At 44.9% G+C, this 19,028-nt stretch overlaps 3 protein-coding genes and 1 pseudogene across 4 annotated transcripts; 3 read left to right on the top strand and 1 right to left on the bottom strand.

Moving 5' to 3' along the window:
• Positions 1–8,267: 8,267 nt before the first annotated feature.
• LOC147983715 (uncharacterized) lies at positions 8,268–9,554 on the top strand. Its single transcript, XM_087540839.1, has 3 exons — positions 8,268–9,028; positions 9,126–9,180; positions 9,276–9,554. The coding sequence occupies exons 1-3, from the start codon at positions 8,268–8,270 to the stop codon at positions 9,552–9,554; spliced, it is 1,095 nt and encodes a 364-aa protein (XP_087396965.1).
• Positions 9,555–9,859: 305 nt separating this feature from the next.
• Positions 9,860–10,447, top strand: LOC147983716 (F-box/kelch-repeat protein At1g57790-like). The gene has a single exon (XM_087540840.1). It carries the CDS (start codon positions 9,860–9,862, stop codon positions 10,445–10,447), a length of 588 nt encoding a protein of 195 aa, XP_087396966.1.
• A 200-nt stretch (positions 10,448–10,647) lies between these two features.
• Positions 10,648–13,852, bottom strand: LOC125531464 (uncharacterized). Of its 2 annotated transcripts, XR_015615723.1 has the most exons (4): positions 13,407–13,852; positions 13,153–13,327; positions 11,696–11,793; positions 10,648–11,331 (listed from the first exon to the last, which is right to left on the bottom strand). XR_015615723.1 is itself a non-coding variant. In XM_048695855.2 (3 exons), the coding sequence occupies exons 1-3, from the start codon at positions 13,410–13,412 to the stop codon at positions 10,968–10,970; spliced, it is 468 nt and encodes a 155-aa protein (XP_048551812.1). In that variant the 5' UTR covers positions 13,413–13,852; the 3' UTR covers positions 10,648–10,967. The 2 variants fall into 2 exon arrangements, 1 of the variants encoding a protein (XP_048551812.1); XM_048695855.2 differs by lacking the exon at positions 13,153–13,327.
• Positions 13,853–15,952: 2,100 nt separating this feature from the next.
• LOC147983717 (uncharacterized) lies at positions 15,953–16,972 on the top strand (annotated as a pseudogene).
• The last annotated feature ends 2,056 nt before the right edge of the window (positions 16,973–19,028 follow it).

The raw sequence follows: 19,028 nt of genomic DNA on the forward strand, positions 1-19,028 counted from the left end.
AAAAAAATTCCAAAATTTTCAAAAAAAACCTTTAGTACCGGTTGGTAACACCAACCGGTACTAAAGGTCCCCCATACCAGGGCGCGAGCTCACGCCACGTGGTGGCACTTTAGCGCCGGTTCGTGCTGAACCGGTACTAAAGGGGGGGGGCCTTTAGTGCCCACCAATTAGTGCCGGTTATGGAACCGGCACTAAAGGCCCTTACGAATCGGTTTTAAAGCTCCGTTTTCTACTAGTGACATCACTCAAGCCTTGCAAGCATTGCAACTAATAAGTTAGTTGCGGGATGATGTATTACGGAACGAGTAAAGAGACATGCCGGTAACGAGATTGAACTAGGTATTGAGATACCGACGATCGAATCTCGGGCAAGTAACATACCGATGACAAAGGGAACAACATATGTTGTTATGCGGTCTGACCAATAAAGATCTTCGTAGAATATGTAGGAGCCAATATGGGCATACAGGTCCCGCTATTGGTTATTGACCAGAGAGGTGTCTCGATCATGTCTACATAGTTCTCGAAACCGTAGGGTCCACACGCTTAACGTTCGTTGATGATATAGTACTATATGAGTTATGTATGTTGATGACCGAATGTTGTTCGGAGTCCGAGATGAGATCACGGACATGACGAGGAACTCCGGAATGGTCCGGAGATAAAGTTTGATATATGGGATAGTAGTGTTTGATCTCCGGAAGGGGTTCCGGATGTTTCCCGAAATGTTTGGGCACGAGAACACTTTATCTGGGCCAAAGGGGAAAGCCCACGAGGCTTTTTGAAAGTGCAAAAGGAAGCTTTGCGGAGACCAGAGGCTAGACGCCAGGAACCCTGGCGTCTAGGGGGTAGACGCGGGAACCCTGGCGTCTAGCCCTGGAGTCCGAGAAGGACTCTTGCCTTTCGGGTGAAACCGACTTTGAGGGGGCTTTTACTCCAAGTTTCGACCCCAGGGCTCAACATATAAATAGAGGGGTACGGCTAGCACCAAAGACACATCAAGAAACACCAAGCCGTGTGCCGGCAACCCTGTCCCCTCTAGTTTATCCTCCGTCATAGTTTTCGTAGTGCTTAGGCGAAGCCCTGCGGAGATTGTTCTTCACCAACAGCGTCACCACGCCGTCGTGCTGCCGGAACTCATCTACTACTTCGCCCCTCTTGCTGGATCGAGAAGGCGAGGACGTCACCAAGCCGAACGTGTGCAGAACTCGGAGGTGCCGTACTTTCGGTACTTGGATCGGTCGGACATGAAGACGTACAACTACATCAACCGCGTTGATATAACGCTTTCGCGAACAATCTACGAGGGTACGTAGACAACACTCTCCCCTCTCGTTGCTATGCATCACCATGATCTTGTGTGTGCGTAGGAATTTTTTTGAAATTACTACGTTCCCCAACAAGTAGTTGATCCCACTGCTTTTATCCATCTCAAATTCTCAATACGCATACATGCCACCTCATTAAAAGCCCACCTCAACATGCATGGGAAAAGGTTTTCCATATTAGTTCATCCAACCACTTATATTTATCTTAATATGCACGCATGCCACCTCATCAAAGGCTTAACATAACATGCATCACAAAACATCATTAATTTTTGCTACTTATATTCAATAAATAGTTTTTTACTATACAATAATAAAATATAATACATAAAATGCATTTTTCACTTTTAGTTCATACTATATCATTACTCCAAATATTTATTTTTATTCATGTTTCATGCAACCAAATCTTATTAAAATAAAATGTAAGTAGTTGATCCCCACTACTAGCAATACTCTCTACATGCACACTATCCACGTCAGCACATGTCATAACAACATTCAATTTCAAACACCAATTAATCCACTAACAAGAATCCCTCTCTGGCCAGCCACTTTTCATGGGCATAATTTTGTAATGTATCATCAGTTATTTTTTGGCGAGGAATAACGCATCATCGATTACCGATGGTCACAACATTTATGCATTATATTTGATTTTTGTTGTAGGGTTGCGATTTTGAATGTAAAATTGAAGAAATTGCAATTCAGTTGGAAAAAACTATGTTGTGATATTTTATATATACAACTATGTATTGTGATTTGAGTAATATTTCAGTGTATAATCAATTCCTAGTGGCTTTCATAATTGCCCAATCGACATACGGTTTCCCAAAGGTGGTATGCAAGTTTTTTCCCCCAAAACACCTCATATAGATCATATGTTGAAGGTTTTAATACTTGCTCTAATTATATTGGTTGTTTCCCATTTGCGGATAAGTGGGGAGAATTGTGAAACAACAAAGTGATATAGTCTATTAAAATGTTACAAGGGAATCAATAGCTTTTAGCCCTTTGGTAAATGTTGTGCAAGTTTTGTTGTACAAAATAGTAGAAATGTGTTAAAAATAAGTGTCTCAACTTTATACAATAATCAAATATAATACTCCCTCCGTCCTAAAATAAGTGTCTCAACTTTATATTAAATTCAATACAAAGTTGTACTAAAGTTGATAGAAGTGTCTCAACTTTATATTAACTTCAATACAAAGTTGTACTAAAGTTGAGACACTTATTTTGGAATGAAGAGAGTACATACATGCATTTTTCACTTTTAGTTTATATATTATTAATCCAAATATTCATGTTAATTCATGTCTCAAGCAACCAAAACTCATTAAAATAAATTGCAACCAATTCCTATGACAACACGAGGGGTATCATCCTACCCCTATGAGGGCATAACCAAAATAGAGCTCACTGACACAATTAGATATATAATTTAAGGTTATTAACAGTCGAGAATCCAAAAGAACTAGACAAAATGTATTAAAACAACATATAGTAGTAAAATGTTGTCAACATTTATCAGACACCGCTAGCAAGGGCATGTAAACTAGCAAGGTCACAACCACCCTCGTATTTCATCGGCAAAGGAACAACAACAGAGAGCTCAAACGAACCATGACGATGCAGTAAGCTCCGAGGAAGAGGGCCATGCATTAGCGCATAGTTAAGTGGCGATCTCAAGTTTGCCGTGGTCGTGTTCACCAAACTAGTAGGCTCGCCTTTTTTCCATCAGTTGTTTGATCGATCAATTAGTCATTGTTTTCTCTCCAAGGGAAATTCCTATAGTACATACATCATCGTTGGCAAAACTTGCCATGTAGGTTATTCAATGGTGTGACAGCGAGTAAATGAGGAGAGACATCAAGCTTGCATTTATATAAACCAACGACCCCACAAGCTTCAGGATGAAAAGAGAGAGCAAACTTGACGCGGTGTTTTGGCTCCTAAGTGCATATGCACCCATTATCTAAATACACATTTTGAAAAGTTCATAAATTCGGAACAATAATCCCGCGGGTATATCCGGACATTCTATGTATATGCACAAAGTTTCGGTGAAAAACGACGTTTTTGTGGCTTGTGTAAAAAAGATAAAGAAATGCAAAATGAATACTCCCTCCGTCCGCGAATAAGTGTACTTCTAGCCTTTGTTCTAAGTCAAAGTTTTAAAATTTTGACCAAATATATACAAAAGAGTAGTAACATATATGACATAAAATTGATATAGTATGAAACTACAATTCAAAACGAATCTAGTGATACTAATTTAGTGTCATAAATGCTGCTACTTTTTCCTATAAAGTTGGTCAAAGTTTTAAAACTTTGACTTAAGACAAAAGCTAGAAATACACTTATTCATGGACGGAGGGAGTAGTTGTAATGAAGCATTAGAAATTGTCTTTTTTACACAAGCCACAAAAAACCTCGTTTTTCACCCAAAAACTTTGTGCACGCGCATAGAATGTCCGGATATACACGCGGGATTTTTGTTCAGAATTTTTCAACTTTTCAAAATGTGTATTTAAACAATGGGTGCATATGCACCTAGGTGCCATTGCCAATTTCCGGAGCAAACTTTATATTTTATAATCTTTATTGAACAACTTGAGATACACTCTACTAGAATACATATTATGTATTGTTGGATACCCATTTGACGATAGAACCTTGAATATCCATTTGACGATTGGTTCCCTCAAGCTGGTGTTTCCGCTAAAGATGATACGTTGAACGAACCGGAAAACCAAGTACCTTGAATAGTGCCTCGAGATGAAATCCTCAAAAATATTGTGATTAAGAGGCATTTGAATACGGTGTCGGCCACATGAAATATGGAACTAATAAGCACCTCATCCCACCCTCCTGTCATCGGGTCAATCAGGTACATAACCTTGGTGATGATTGCATGTCCCCTCTCTTCCTTGATGGACTACTGGGGGCCCACACGAAATAGAGATATTTGTGTCACGTCAACCTAAATCACCAAAATTTCAGAAAGATCGAGAGCCTTTTAACCGAAAGGTTTTGATAGTTTAACATGTGTTCTGACGGGCTTTTAGAGTTCGGATTGTTAACTAAGGTCGTCCAATATATTAACCGTTCTAAGCAATATTTTTCTCTACAGAGAAGTGGGACATGCATGGTACTATCGGAGAGCATTCTATTTTGTGTTTCTTAAAAGAACATTCTATTTCGTTTCTGGTTATCTGCGTGCGCGGTTTGTTTAGCCGAGCACATATATGCTTTTGAGCTTATTCACAAGATGATGGTACAAAACTCCCTCAAAAATAAAAAAGGTTATGGTGCTAAACACCTTGTTTATTTCTGCACTATTTGATTTCTAGTTGTATTATATCCTAGAAAATATGTGTTTGGTGGAATAAGTTTTGTCTCAACCACATGATTTTTTACTCCTATTCTCACAATTATGTTTTGGATCTTCACTCTTATATTGATTACACAATCAATTGTACTAAATAACTCACTTTTCTCTAGTATACTACTCCCAGTTCCTAATGTGTTGTTGACAACTCTACCAAATGGCTTGTACCTCACGATCGATCAAATATTTCAATATAGGATAGACACCACTTTAATTAAGAATGTAACGAAATTTCAACCTCGCGTGCATCCCTTTGTGCAAACTTTTCCTCATGTGCCGACTCTCACAATCGGACACATAGGGTTGGATGGCGTACAGTTCGTGAACTGCACATGGCGGATGGCATGAGGAGGCCTTCGCTCGCTGTCCGACACCAATGGCACTAGCGAGCATCTCCCCGATGTCGCTGCTCCATTCATCGAATCGAATAAAGTAGGCTTGCCTCCTAGGCTCCAAAATCCCCCCCCCCCCCCCCTCCCGATTTGATTCCATTCACCACTTTCTCCGAGTTAAGAGTCAATACATTGGAACTGTCTTAGGCTAGCCATAATGGTGGTATCTTAGCTGATATCATGCACTCGGGAATAACAAACATGCTGATGTGGCACATAATTAAAGAAGAGAGAGAGGGTTAGAGTAACATAGATAGATATTGTATCATAATAAATGCTATGTTATTATGTGTCATGCATGTCAATAAATAAGATCATCTATGATACTAATATAGTACTGAGAGTAGCCTTATGTTTACCATGTTCGTCTTGGTGAGCTCGCCAAAACATAATACTATATGATAACTAGCCGGTTGGAGGACCGGTTCTCCATGAAGAGGGCACGTAGGTAGAAATGAAATTAGGCATGCATGCAATGTTTTTATTAAATTGATAGAATAATGCCAATGCGTTGCAGTGAGATATAAATATTATAGTACGTTAGCTTTTGATTTACATGTCAATAATAATGTGATTGTGTAAATAAATGTTCATCAAATTCTGCCCGTGAATTACCTTATATTTTGATTAGAAATTTGAGTAAATTAAAGTGGAATTGATTCAGAATATAATTAAATTAAGGTGATTGATTATCATATACATGAAAGGTTGGACGAAGGGGTGGTGCGAAGAAAGGTGAAATGGAAACCTTACATTCTTAGTAGAGATTAATTATTCAAACTCCCGCCGAGTGCTCCCATGGCCAATTAAGAGGTAGTACTATACTCAAGCATACATGTATCGGTGTATTAAATTCATCACACAGGACCAACAACGGAACAGAGCATGTCGCGTCATTTATAGTATAATAGTTCACTTATTTAGTACCACTCCCTTTAGCTCCATATTAGTTGTCTCGGAATGAAGGGAGTACTAGTTAGCTATACGACTATACACTAACATTAGAACCATGCTATATACCCCCTCCATACCTAAATATAAGACGTACGGAGGGTGTACATCCATTCGATTTTCTGTACGGCAGCTTAAATCGAGCCGTATAAGGTTCAGACTGTAGACGCAAGGGCCGCTGGATTGATTTTGTCATACAGAAATCGAACCACGGGTGTCGTTCATGGAGCAGTTTCAATGACACTAATACATGACCTACCTTAATCTTTCACAATAATGATTACTGGAGCATGTGTTGTAGATCTCTATATCGACAACCCGCTTCGCTTGAAAGGAGAGGACGAGAAAAATAGAGCAGGGTGCAACTCTCACTAGCTCCATAAATGAAACCAGACTTAGAAATCTCAATTAGCATTCGTGGCCCTCTAGCCCTTTAAACTCGATCATGGGAGTAACCTCTACAACATCAAATATATATTATAAAAATGCACTTTATGACAAATGAAACCAATTTGTTGTTGTAGATGATGACATGTATTGCTATAAATTTGGTCAAGTGTAAAGAAGATTGACTCATGACTGAGCAGAACTTCAAATAATTTGGAACCGAGTGAGTAGGTAGCCATTCATCTCCTCGTCTTGGAAGTATGTATGTGCTACTTCATGATATCCCCCCCCCCTCTAAAATTTAAGATATATTTATTGGCTAAGTTTCCAGAAAAAATATTAACATTGACAGTACAGTACTAAACCAATATTATATTTTGTTTGTTACTTTTGGTGCTGATATTTTATCTACAAATTTGGTGTTATTTTACAAAGCTTGACTTCATACAAAATTGACATGTTTTACAATTTCAAATAGACGCAGTGGCGGAGCTTGATAAGAAGTATAGGAGGGGCTAACCCATGTAAGGAGGGGCCATTCACTCTTCACTCAAAGATTGGGCAGAACTCCATCATTCATGTCTAATTATGTGCTAATGATATAACAAAACTACACAAGCTGGGGGGGGGGGCATGGCTTGGGTTGGCCCTAAGGAAGCTCCGCCACTGGAGGGAGGGATGGACAGAGAGAGAGAGAGAGAGAGAGGGGGGGAGGGAGGGAGGGAGAGAGAGGGGGGGGGGGAGGGGGGGGAGCCCATTGAAAGGATAGTGACGAAGTCAAGATTGACCAAAAACTAAGCACCTATATGATTCGAGAGTACCCCTATAAAGACATAACTAAAGTGTAGCTCCATGACACAATTGAAATATATTATTTGAGATCAGCACTCAATGATCCAACAAATTAGATAAAATGTATTAAAAATATATCTTCTTTGTATAAATAGCTAGCCTTCACTAACTTATTTCTCTCAACATGTAAGCATGACACCTCATCATGCAACGTGCATGGGAATGGCTAACCTCAACATGCAATCTTGCCATTTATATTTGTTAAAGATTTTACAACTATACAATAGTCGAACTCAACCAAGCTCATGGAACATGGGCATTGGTGATTCAAAAAGTAGGTAACTCAAGTTTACCATGTTTGTCTTGGTGAGTTCGTCTTTTATGTCAGTTGTTTGATCGATCTACTATTCGGTGTTTCCTCTCTAGGGGCAATCGCAATAGTACTTACATCATAGTTGGCAAACTTGCCATATAGGGCATGTGATGGTGTGACGTAGAATAAATTAGGAGAGATACCAAGCTTGTATGTACATAGACCAACAATCCCACAATCTCTATGGTGAAAAGGGAGAGCAAACTTTATAATTCATCTTCTTCTATTGAACAAGTCAAGAACACTATATAAGTGTTTTGGTGTTGACGACAACTAAATTTACGGACTAACCTGGTTCCGTCTTTGGAAGCCAGCCGGTACGGGCGATGTAGTCGGAAATCGCGAACCAAAACGTCTAAGTTCCTGACGGACACGGACGGACCTGGTCGCCATATAATCAGATCGAGACGTTTCTTCTTTCTCCCCCAAAAAGAGGTCGATACCCAGAGTTCCAGACGCGCTCCGCAGCAGATATCGAAGAACCCTACTTCATGGCCAAGACGCAACAGCAGCCGTGGTTGGTACAATTCAACGGCACGAGCAAGCCCGTCCTCGTCGCACCGTTCGAGGGATGGCGCCGCTGGGACGAGGCGCCGGGCATGCCGGCGCTGCAAGGGAAGCGATGCATCGGCCTGGATGGAGGTTGGTCGCTCATGCTCGACGAGGTTACCAACGGGTGCTCCCTCGTGAGCATCGCTGATACGTCGCCGTCGGCCTCCACTGTGATCGCTCTCCCGTCCTTGCCCGAGGATGCGCCACCGCCGCACCTGCTGTTCAGCTGCGCGCTCTCGTCGCAAACCCCACCCGACTGCACCGTTGTGCTCAGCTTTTTCACGGGTATGACGTCCCTCATCCACTGCCGTCTCGGCGATGCTGAGTGGTCCTGCCTCCAAATGGACCTCCCCGAGGAGGGAGACGAGTTCGACGGCCCCATAACCGCCGGCCCGGAGGGGAGGGTGTACGCAACGACCATGCTATCCCTGGTGGCCGTCGATGCGTCGAGCCCGACATTGGCCGTCAAGACGATGGAGAGGCATCCGCCGTCCTGCCCCGTGCACGAAGGGTACAAGTGCTATCCGGTGGCATGCCCTGGTGGAGATCTCTTCTTGGTGCGCTGCTGCAACTTTGGCTACCCGTCAGAGGTTGTGGATATAAAGGTTTTTCGATGGAATCAGGATGACAACGCGTGGGAGACGGTTGAAACTATTGGGGACAGAACATTTTTCGTTGGCAGGTTTTCTTTCGCTGTCCCATCGGCGGCTGAAGCAGGAACCCAGCCCAACTGCATCCATATGCTTCACAGAGATTGCGGTGAAGCTGGTGTCTATACCATGTCTCTGGACAATATGACCATAAGGCTCAGTGTAGTCAAGGGATGTGATGAGGACCAACTACTCTGGGCTCTTCCTACTAGGTAAGTTTAGTGGACGTTTAATTCACTCGGTTGATTAGTAGGAGTGGTAGTATATTATTTGTGAGATGGTTTAATAATGTTTCTATGTATGTACCAGCTTCGGTTTGAAAGCAGTACGATCCATTGACACTCCAGATGATGTCTCCAATGAGGTAAGTCTGTACATTATTATATTATTGACAACTCATTAGACTAGCTTAGTGCAAATTGGAATTAAACAAGGCAAATTAACCTATATACTTGATAGGTGATTCAAAGAAGAACTGCACATTGCAGCGGAGAGGAAGAAAAAGAGGGCACTGCGGCCTCTCCAGATGAGAGGCGGTGGTGTGAACTCGACACCGACTTGCTGCAGCTACTACTATCCAAGATTTCATTCATCGATTTCATACACATTAATGCTGTCTGCAAGCAGTGGAACTCCAATAACAGCCCGATCCAAGATGCAAAAGTGTCGCCATTGCTCATGACAGCTCGGTCAGCAGGAAGGACCAAGGAGGATCTTCTTGAGATTTTCGATCAGTGAGCAAGAAGAAATACGTTATCAGGGTTTACATCCCCGCTTCAGGTCTCAAATCACAGGGATCGCATTTATTGCATTTCACAAAGAATGGTTGGGTCATCATGTCAAGAAGTGGCGACCACATGTTCTTCCTAGTGAATCCGTTCAAGAATTACTCGGATGGTGGCCATGTGATTGCTCTTCCACCTTTGGATGTCCTTGGCCTCAAAGGATTGTCGTTTTCTTCGGTGCCAGGTTCTTCAGACTTCGTGGTCCTCGCCGTAGGATCTACCCCTGGCGGCGAAGTTATCATTATACAAACTTGGCGAATGGGAGATGAAGAGTGGAAGGAAGAATGCTTAAGCGATGATGATGCACCGTTCTTCATGGCATCTCACGGCCCCGTCTTCCTAGACGGAGTCTTCTATTTTCTGGACATCAATGGTAGGCTTGGAGTCGTGGACCCGAACGAGGATGAGATGGAATTTTGCGTCCTCAAAAAGCCGGATCAACCAATACGTGGAAGCGATGATGTGCATCTTCGTGAACGGAAGTGCAACTATCTGGTGGAGTGGAAGGGGGAGCTAATTGCCATTTTCCGGAAGAATGCCAATGGATTGGTCAGAATGTTCAAGCTAGACAGGTCTCAGATGCTTTGGGCGGAGTTGCAAGGTATGGAGGATGCGGCGGTGTTCTGGGATAGGAGCAATGCTCTGATTGCTGTTCCTCTGGCTGGAGAAGATTTATGTAACATGATGTTCCTACCGAACTATACTGAGACTGAAGGTGGTGGAAGGACTCAGGCATTCTACTCATTTCGGGAGCAATGCTACTACCCTTCCTTCTGTGCCAAGGAGCCCATGAACACCATATGGTTCCAGCCAGACTTGGATGTATTTACCTTGACTCACCACTAGTGCATGTTATTTCCATGTTGACCGAGAGCCTAGCCAGGAGTTCTTGGAAATTCATCGCACCATAGATAGAGCTAGCTAAGGAACAAACAACTGTACGGGGTCTAAACATCTAATGCTATATTACTGGCAAGCGAACCATCATGTTTCTTCGCTTATGCTAAATCATATGTTCTGTTAATCCTATATAATCTCTACTACTATTAAACAATCAAATAAGAACTTCCTTACATGCACCCAGCAATTAGTCCCACAAAATGCATGAGTTAATCAGCACCACACAATTAGTCCCACAAATCTAATCTAACTGCCATCATTGATCTAATACCTTTAAGGTGTGCACGTAGCAAATTCCCTTGACTGACCGTGCTCCACCTCCACCATCCATCCACCAGCATAGAAATACCAGTCCCGCGTCCATCCCCTACAATCACGCATCCGTCCACTAGCACAAAAATACCAATCCCGCGTTCGTCCCCTACATTCACGCGGTTGTCATCGGAAACTAAGGAAACTAACGAAATCAGATCCAATCGCCCTTATCCTCGATGCCGCCCACCAACACTGTATCCTGCACGCCGACCTCGCGGCACTGCATCAGAACATCGCACCATCGCCATCGCCATCGCGGATTGTTGCCGCCAGCAGCGTGGCATCCGTACACGAGGTCGCCAGAGCAGGGAGGCCAGGCGACGGAACACCCAGCGGGACCCTGCCCTCGCAGCGTGGCATCCGTCCGCGAGATCCTCAGTGCCAGGAGCCCGCCCTGCACGTCCCTTGAACCAGCCGGATACACCTTGAACCAGCCGGATACACCTTGAGCCAGCCGGATACACGCAGCCGTAATTCTTCTCTGCATTTCTTTAGGTTCAACTTCTTCCTTTGACCTGTTGCAGCATTACTCGGAATTAGAATTTTCATAATAGAGTTATAAACTATAAACTGTTGCACATCAGAATGCTAGAAGCCGTTTGTTTTACATATGTAATTAATGGTTAGTGTTTTGGCTAACTGAATCATGCACCCTATCCCCCTAGGCCTGGTGTCAAATAAAATTGGCGTTCAGAATTTAGAAAAGGTGGCTTGATTTGCATCCCCAGCATATACATAAAATCTAAAGATACGTGAGGATAAAGAATAGAACTCTATTGCCCCACCAGAATTAGATATTACCCCGTCTAAAAAATGCCATAAGACCACTAAATCACAGTCCTCTTGACAAATTAATTCTCTACTTGTCAAAGGAACAACCTATGTTTGAGGATCAACAGCAGGGCCAATATCATCATCGGCGTCACCATGGACGTCAAGGGCAGGGCCAACAACTGAATGTGGTCCAGAAAGGGGATCTGTCATTCCAAATTCGTATTAATGTCAATAAAGCTCTACTGAAACACAATATCAACAGAAATGACAGTGTACTATGTTTGCATCTGCTGCTGGTGTTCATAATTAATTTCCACAATTTCCATGCTTCTCAAAATTTAATGACATTAATATTCACATGAAGGCGAAGGTATGTCATCTCCCAATAATGCGGAGGCGCGCACCCCATTTCAGGATATAAGTAACAACCAGTTATTCAGTAACTATCATCAACCTTTTCATAAATTCTGGTGCTGTTTTTGCTGTTTCTTGTACCCTAACTTGTGGTATGTACTTATGCAGACCCTAAAGAATTAAAGAGGCAGAGGAACAGAGAGTATTATGCATACAATAAAGATGATATTCTTAGAAGGCGTTGTGAGGCCCGTGAGAAGAAACGGGCATCAACACCACTGTTTAAGTACCACATGCTTATGTATTGTTCAGATAACTGATGAGATGACATGCACCAAAATAACAACAATGTGCCATAGATGTGGACCTAATGAAATGCAGAGGCAAATGGTTGGGGAATAGTATTCACAAAACATGGAAGATGTATTCATTATTCAAGAGACAATGTCAAGCCTACAGTGATAAAAAAAATGGCCCCTGTGATTGCCGATATCAATGAACAAGAAAATGAAACACAAACACCGTGTCCATGTCCACTGGTAATGATGATCAACAAATTAGATGCAGCCCTATGTGGTCATACTAATTATCTTTATGACACATACATGCAGACCCTAAGGAATTGAGGAGGCAAAGTGACAGGGAGCTAGCGGTATGCACAAAACATGGATGGGATATTAAAACGACAACGCCTATCCGGTGAAAAGAGAAAGACTACTACTGACCTCCTCAACGATGATAACACTGTCACACACACCAGCTACAGGACAATCCGGTGTCACCCAACTACAAAAGTTGACATGTGCCACTACAGGTTGTGGGGTACCATAAAATATTTATTGCATGTTCTTAGCACATCGAATATGCCCAAAAAAGGGTACTAATGTGGTGCTGAATTTGTTTGGCAGGCATATGAAATACACAAAATTCATCTCATGAACGTGTCCCTCACAACAAGGGCAATAATTTAAGATGTGAGGATGAATCCAATTGGTTGCACAGGAATGATGCATATCAGAGGCAACAAATTACAGGAAGCTCAAAAAGAGCTATTGTTGTGTCTCTTGGACAGAAAATGCAACCAATTGGGAGCATCATCAAAGATATTGCACAAGGTGTATTTAGCTGGCTTTGCTATAATGTTTCCTGACATTCTGATTGTAATCCTCTTCTAGATGAAAATTAATTGTGCATGCAGGGCCTCTCACCCAAATTTCAAGGGTTGAGGTAACCCAACTGAGCAATATACGTGACCCAGATCGCACAATTGAGGGTCCCCACAATTGAAGGGAGGGTCCCGAGCAGCAGCACAACATGCGGAGGTCTTCGTGGTCATCCTAATCAAGATGGAGGTCACTAACAGCAACTGCTCCTGCTCCTAACCTAATCGAACAAAGAAATCAAGATGGGGTCCGACAGCAGAGCATCTGGATCGAGGGGAGAAGAAGAGTTCGAACCGGACCTTCATGGCGTCCCGAGCAGGGGGCGGTGAATAGCCTCATGTCGGCGACGGCGGGTGCATCAGGACGAGGGAGGGCCCCGGCGTCGCCGGCGAGCATGCCGAGCTCGAGCGCTCCGTCGTCTCCAGGAGGAGGGAGGGGCGGGCCAGGACAGGGGCCTGCGCATCCGCCAGCGGTGGTGACGAAGAGGAGGGGCGGCCACCAGAGAGCGCCGGCTGTGGATGGCCCCGGCGTCACTAGGAGGAGGGAGGGGCGAATCCCACGCCTCCGCATCCCGCTCGTAAAGATTTTGGCGGCGGCGGCTGCAGCTGGGCGCGGCGCCGGCGATAGAAGCAGCTAGGCGTGGGGCGGGCGCGGTTGAGCTCAGCGTAGCGAGGGCCAGCTTGACGAGGTGGACAGGGGTAGCTAGCGACCACGAGAATGGGGAATGGAAGGGAGATATGCCTAGCGGGGCTGGAGTGAGTGTGCAGCATTGTGAATTTTTTTTCTTTAAAGGGGTGTGTCCGATTCAGCTGCGTGGGTCTAATTTTTTATCATCATGACTTATGTTATATCACAAAGATTTTTTTAGTCGCGATCTTGTGATGATTTTAAAAGCTTTTATAAAACTTTTTGTAAAAACTGATAATTTTTTTATTTTAATTTCATAATCATAATACGTGTGTTGGATCACAAATATGTCGCACTTTTGAAAATACCATTTGAGTGACATGATAACATTTTGTAGCCATTTGAATTTTTTTAATTTTTTTAGTATTATATCATGTGAACTCATTTTGTTTGAGACGTGTGTTGTACGTGCATGTTAGTTCCATGTTGACAGAGAGCCTAGCCAGGAGTTCTTGAAAATTCATCGCACCATAGATAGAGCTAGCTAAGGAACAAACAACTGTACGGGGTCTAAACATCTATTGCTATATTACTGGCAAGCGAACCATCATGTTTCTTCGCTTATGCTAAATCATATGTTCTGTTAATCATATATAATAGGTTCCAAATTACCAGTTGGTAAAGTTTCTCTGTAGCTCAGGCTACATGGAACCTCTTATCTCCATCCCTCCAACATTACTTTGAGATCCGTACTCTTCAACTAACTTACAGCAAGAAGATTTCTCTTTTTTGTTGTCGATCATATGATGGTTATAATTGTAATAATGATGTTGACTTGAAATCTAATGCACTCTCTTTGATCCAAATTAATTGACCCAACTTTAGTACAACTTTGATAATAAAGTTTTTCAGCCAAGAAAATCAGCTGATAACTAATGCTAAAAAAAAATCAACTGATGAAAATAATAAAGTTACACGTTTGTTCCAAACTCGAAAAGTCAACCCGTACCCATGTTTGTGTACAAGCAGCAGTTCTATTTTGACATGTATGGCATGCATGACCTCATGTTCATGCCATCCATTGTTTTTCTTATTTGCTTACACTATATTTGTGCATGTAAAATAATATCTTCGTCGCTTTTGATTACTCCTCGATAACATATGCTCCGTATGGAGTCGCCCCTCCCGAGTCGCTCCCGCGGGCGACCGGGAGGGAAACCCTAGTGCCGCCGGGCTCGCGCCTCTCCTCCCATCTCTCCTCCTCGCCATTAGAGCAGCGGTGGGACCCTCTCCTCCCTTGGCTGGCGAGATCTGGCGCGAGCATCTCTCTTCGGCGGACGGCAGCGTGTTGGCGGCGGGACGCGTGGGCGTGGACTCGGGCGGCCACAGTGGGATCCTATGTGTGTCGCGCGCCCGTGGTGTCTCCTGGTAGCCGAGTGATAGGTTGTTCGGGGCGCGCACATGGTTGGGTGGTACGATCTAGTGCGGCTAGATCTGGCCGCCAGCGCCTGGGATGGCGTGGGGCTGACCACCAGCGGCGGTTGCTAGGGATCCCCTCCGGTGGCTGGTGTTGCCCATGGTTGGCCTCGGCTGGGAACCACCAGTGCTTCGGGTTGGTTTGCTGGTGGTGGCTCAGGGGTGCACGGGTTGTTGGCCGACGCGACATGGTGTTTGGTTCTTGACGGTAGGGTGCAGGTGGCGGTGACCTCCCTTCTCCTTGGTATGGGTCGGCGACGTGCGGGCTCATGCTCGTTGAGGTGGCTACGAGCTAGGGATTGTGCTCGGGCAGGCCTGATTTGGGCTCGAGGCAGATCGGAGAACTTGCTCCGGGTAGGTGAGGTGGGGTTCAGTATGGGTTGTGCTCTCTGATGGTGCTCTTGTTATCCTCGCGGGTACGGTGGTCGGCGTTGTTGGTCGTGATATCGTTGTGTTGCAAGGCGGATTGGCGCTCGTGGCCACAGACATGGCGTCGTGCATGCTAGCTTGGGCCAGGGCTTGGATCTTCTTGCCGGCGGCCGTTAGTAGTGACGGAGTCGTGTCCCCCCTCCCCTCAATCCACCGGAATTTGCTGGGGATGCAGGCGTGGGTGCCTCCTATGGTGGAGGCACCTACCCAGGCTCGGTGACGGATGCCGGGCTAGGAGTAGGGAGCGTTCCTTTTACTTTTTCTCCCGTGGCTAAGTGCGATGTGAAGTGAGTGGTGGACGGTGTCTCGCGACATGGATGCCGAGTTGGAGGCCCAGGATGGCAGTCTGCATGGTTTGCTCATCAGCAGGCACCATTGCAGTGGTGGTGGCTCTCCTTCATGGTTGTGCGGGCAACAGGAGGTGTAGCAATCGGTTATTCATGTGTGCCCTTTGTCCTCTCATAGGCGTCGCCTTGATTTGGATCTGGGGATCTGACCTCGTCACACTTGTCCTGGCAGCCTCGTCATAGCACGGGTGAGTTGCCGAGCGAAAGCTCGACTTGGTCAGGGAGAAGTCGCTCCTCCACTGCCGCCCCGGCGACGCCGAGTGGTCCCGCCTCACCGTGGAGTTCCCCAAGGAGGGGGACGAGTTCGACGGCCCCATAACCGCCGGCCAGCACGGGAAGCTGTACGCGACGACCATGGTATCCCTGGTGGCCGTCGACGCGTCCGGCCCGACGCCGGTGGTCGAGAGGACGGACATGAGGCACCCGCCAGCGTGCCCCGTGCACGAGGGGTACAAATGCTACCCGGTGCCATGCCCTGGCGGTGAGCTCTTCTTGGTGCGTTGCTGCCTCTTTGGCCTCCCGGCGGAGGTGGTGGACGTGAAGGTTTTCCGATGGAACGGTGAGGACAATGCGTGGGAGACGGTTGTAACCATCGGGGAGAGAACGTTCTTCACCGGCAGGTTTACTTTCGCGGTCCCGTCGGCGGCTGAAGCAGGAACCCGAGTCAACACCATCCATGTGCTGCGCTTAGTTTACGGTGTATCTCATATCTACACTGTGCCTCTCGACGACATGACCTTAAGGATGAGTGCAGTCGACGGATGTGATGATGATGATGATGATGATGATGATGGCGACCAAGCATTTTGGGCTCTTCCCACTAGGTAATTAAGCTTAGTTTCAATCGCTCGATTTGAACAAGTTACTCACTTGTATAGGAGTGCTACTAGTATTTGTGAGATGGGTTAATTTTTCTATTTATATCAGCTTCGGTCTGGTAGCAGCACGATCCAGCGACACTCCTGATGGTCTCTCCAATGAGGTAAATCTCTATATGATCTCTTATAATATTGATAACTCAGTTGACTAGCTCACTGCAAATTATATAGGATTACCAAAGAAAGAAGGGAAATTAACGTGTACTTGACAGGTGATGCAAACAAGAACTGAACATTGCTGCAAAGAGGAAGAAAAAGAGGACATGACGACGAACACTGCGACCTCTGCAGGCGAGAGGCGATGGTGTGATTTCCACACTGATTTGTTGCAGCTACTAGTACCTAAGATTTCATTCATCGATTTCCTACACCTGAGCTGTCTGCAAGCAGTGGAATTCCATTACAAGTCCTATCCAGAATGCAAAAGTGTCGCCATTGCTTATGACAACCCGCCCAGCAGGAGGGGCCAAGGAGGATGTCCTAGAGGTCTTTGACCCGATGAGCGAGAAGAAATACAACATCAGGGTAAACGTCCCTGCTTCAGGTCTCAAATCGTAGGGATCGCAGTTACTACATTTCACAAAGAACGGCTGGATCATCGTGTCCAGAGGCGGCGACCACATGTTCTTCCTAGTGAACCCATTCAAGGATTACCCAAGTGGGGGCCATGTGATTGCTCTTCCAGCTCTGGATCTCCTTGGCCACAAAGGATTGTGGTTTTCCTCGGTGTCGGGGTCTCCGGACTTCGTGGTCCTCGCCACTAGTTGTACCCCTGATGGCAAAGTTATCACCATACAAACATGGCGAATGGGAGATGAAGAGTGGAAGGAAGAATACCTAGGCAATTATGACGTGCCGTTCTTCATGTCATCTCACAGCCCCGTCTTCCAAGACGGGGTTTTCTATTTCCTGGACATCAATGGCAGGCTTGGTGTCGTGGACCCAAATGAGGACGAGATGGAGTGGAGGGTCCTTGACAAGCCAGATCAACCGATACGTGGAAGCACCGACGACCGATTGGCCTCCTGGTGGTGGCTAGGATTGTAGCCGCCAGGACGAAAGGAATTCCTGTCTTCTTCCTAGCGATTTTATGGTGTTATTGTTTTTTTTTGTTTTTTTGGCGAGAGATGTTGTTATTGTTGAAGCTCGAGCCATACTACATGGTTCATCTTGGACTACTCTCAGTCTGAAACGTTGTATTGTATAGAAAAAAATACAGCCTTTTCCCAAAACAACACAGCATTTAATCCTTGAGGTCATGAGGTGACACTTCAGTTTGATCCCTTCTAGAGAACATCGATCACCATTGAAACCCTGTCTAATTGTTCTTTCACAGGTTGATTCTACTGAAGACCATGCATTGCTTCTTCACAGGTTGAAACCCTGTCTAATTGTTCTTTCACAGGTTGATTCTACTGAAGACCATGCATTGCTTCTTCACTTCTTTGAAGAACAAATGTGCTATGTTGGAGGTTTGTCATACACTTGCAACTATTTGTTGGTGCTTTCCAACATACACAAGGAGAACCTTGTTCATCTTCCCTCTCACAAGCATATCCATCGTGGCTGGCATCATTGATTCTTTTTTCTATTATATCATGGCATCGTGCAATCAAGAAGTGATGGAGATCAGAAAGCTTGGATAAATTCCAACCCGAGCAGACTCTATCTTAGTCAGCCCGCAAAACGTCGGTAAGTCTACCGTAAGTGGATCCACTGGGGAAACGTATCGTCTATCGTGTATAGATAGGGGTCGGAGCCGCCAGAAAAATTCGCTCTCCAAAGGATGGATCGAAGTCAATCCCGAATCCCGAGTTCCCGACACAGCCGGGTGTGTCCTCTCAAACTTCCATATAATCAGATCAGATCGATCTAGACGAGCTGCTCAACAGAGATTGAAGGACTGTGCTCCATGGTCAAGACGCCGCATTCTCCGCCATGGGTGATCCAGTTCAACTGCACGAGCAAACCCGTTCTTGTCGCCCCGTTCAACGGATGTCGCCGCTGGGACGAGACGCTAGACATGCCGGTGCTCCAAGGAAAACGATGCCTCGGCCGGGATGGTCTCTCATATTGAGTAACGTGATTGTATTAGGAAACATAGGTTAGATTAAAAAATATTTTGGCTTACCTTGTACTTCAAATAAACCATGTACTTTTATAT

This window comes from Triticum urartu, chromosome 2A (assembly GCF_056163025.1).
Source record: "Triticum urartu cultivar PI428250 chromosome 2A, HENAU_Tu73, whole genome shotgun sequence".
Taxonomy (NCBI): domain Eukaryota; kingdom Viridiplantae; phylum Streptophyta; class Magnoliopsida; order Poales; family Poaceae; genus Triticum; species Triticum urartu.

Bases quoted from the DNA above. Each gene is read 5' to 3' on its own strand.
- LOC147983715 (XM_087540839.1), top strand. From the start codon at position 8,268: ATGCTCGACGAGGTTACCAACGGGTGCTCCCTCGTGAGCATCGCTGAT. The intron at 9,029-9,125 runs GTAAGTTTAGTG...TGTATGTACCAG, and splicing joins CTCTGGGCTCTTCCTACTAG to CTTCGGTTTGAAAGCAGTAC. The intron at 9,181-9,275 runs GTAAGTCTGTAC...TATACTTGATAG, and splicing joins CAGATGATGTCTCCAATGAG to GTGATTCAAAGAAGAACTGC.
- LOC125531464 (XM_048695855.2), bottom strand. The intron at 11,332-11,695 runs GTTGTTCCTTTG...ATGCTGCAACAG, and splicing joins CTGTTGATCCTCAAACATAG to GTCAAAGGAAGAAGTTGAAC.
- LOC147983716 (XM_087540840.1), top strand. From the start codon at position 9,860: ATGGGAGATGAAGAGTGGAAGGAAGAATGCTTAAGCGATGATGATGCA.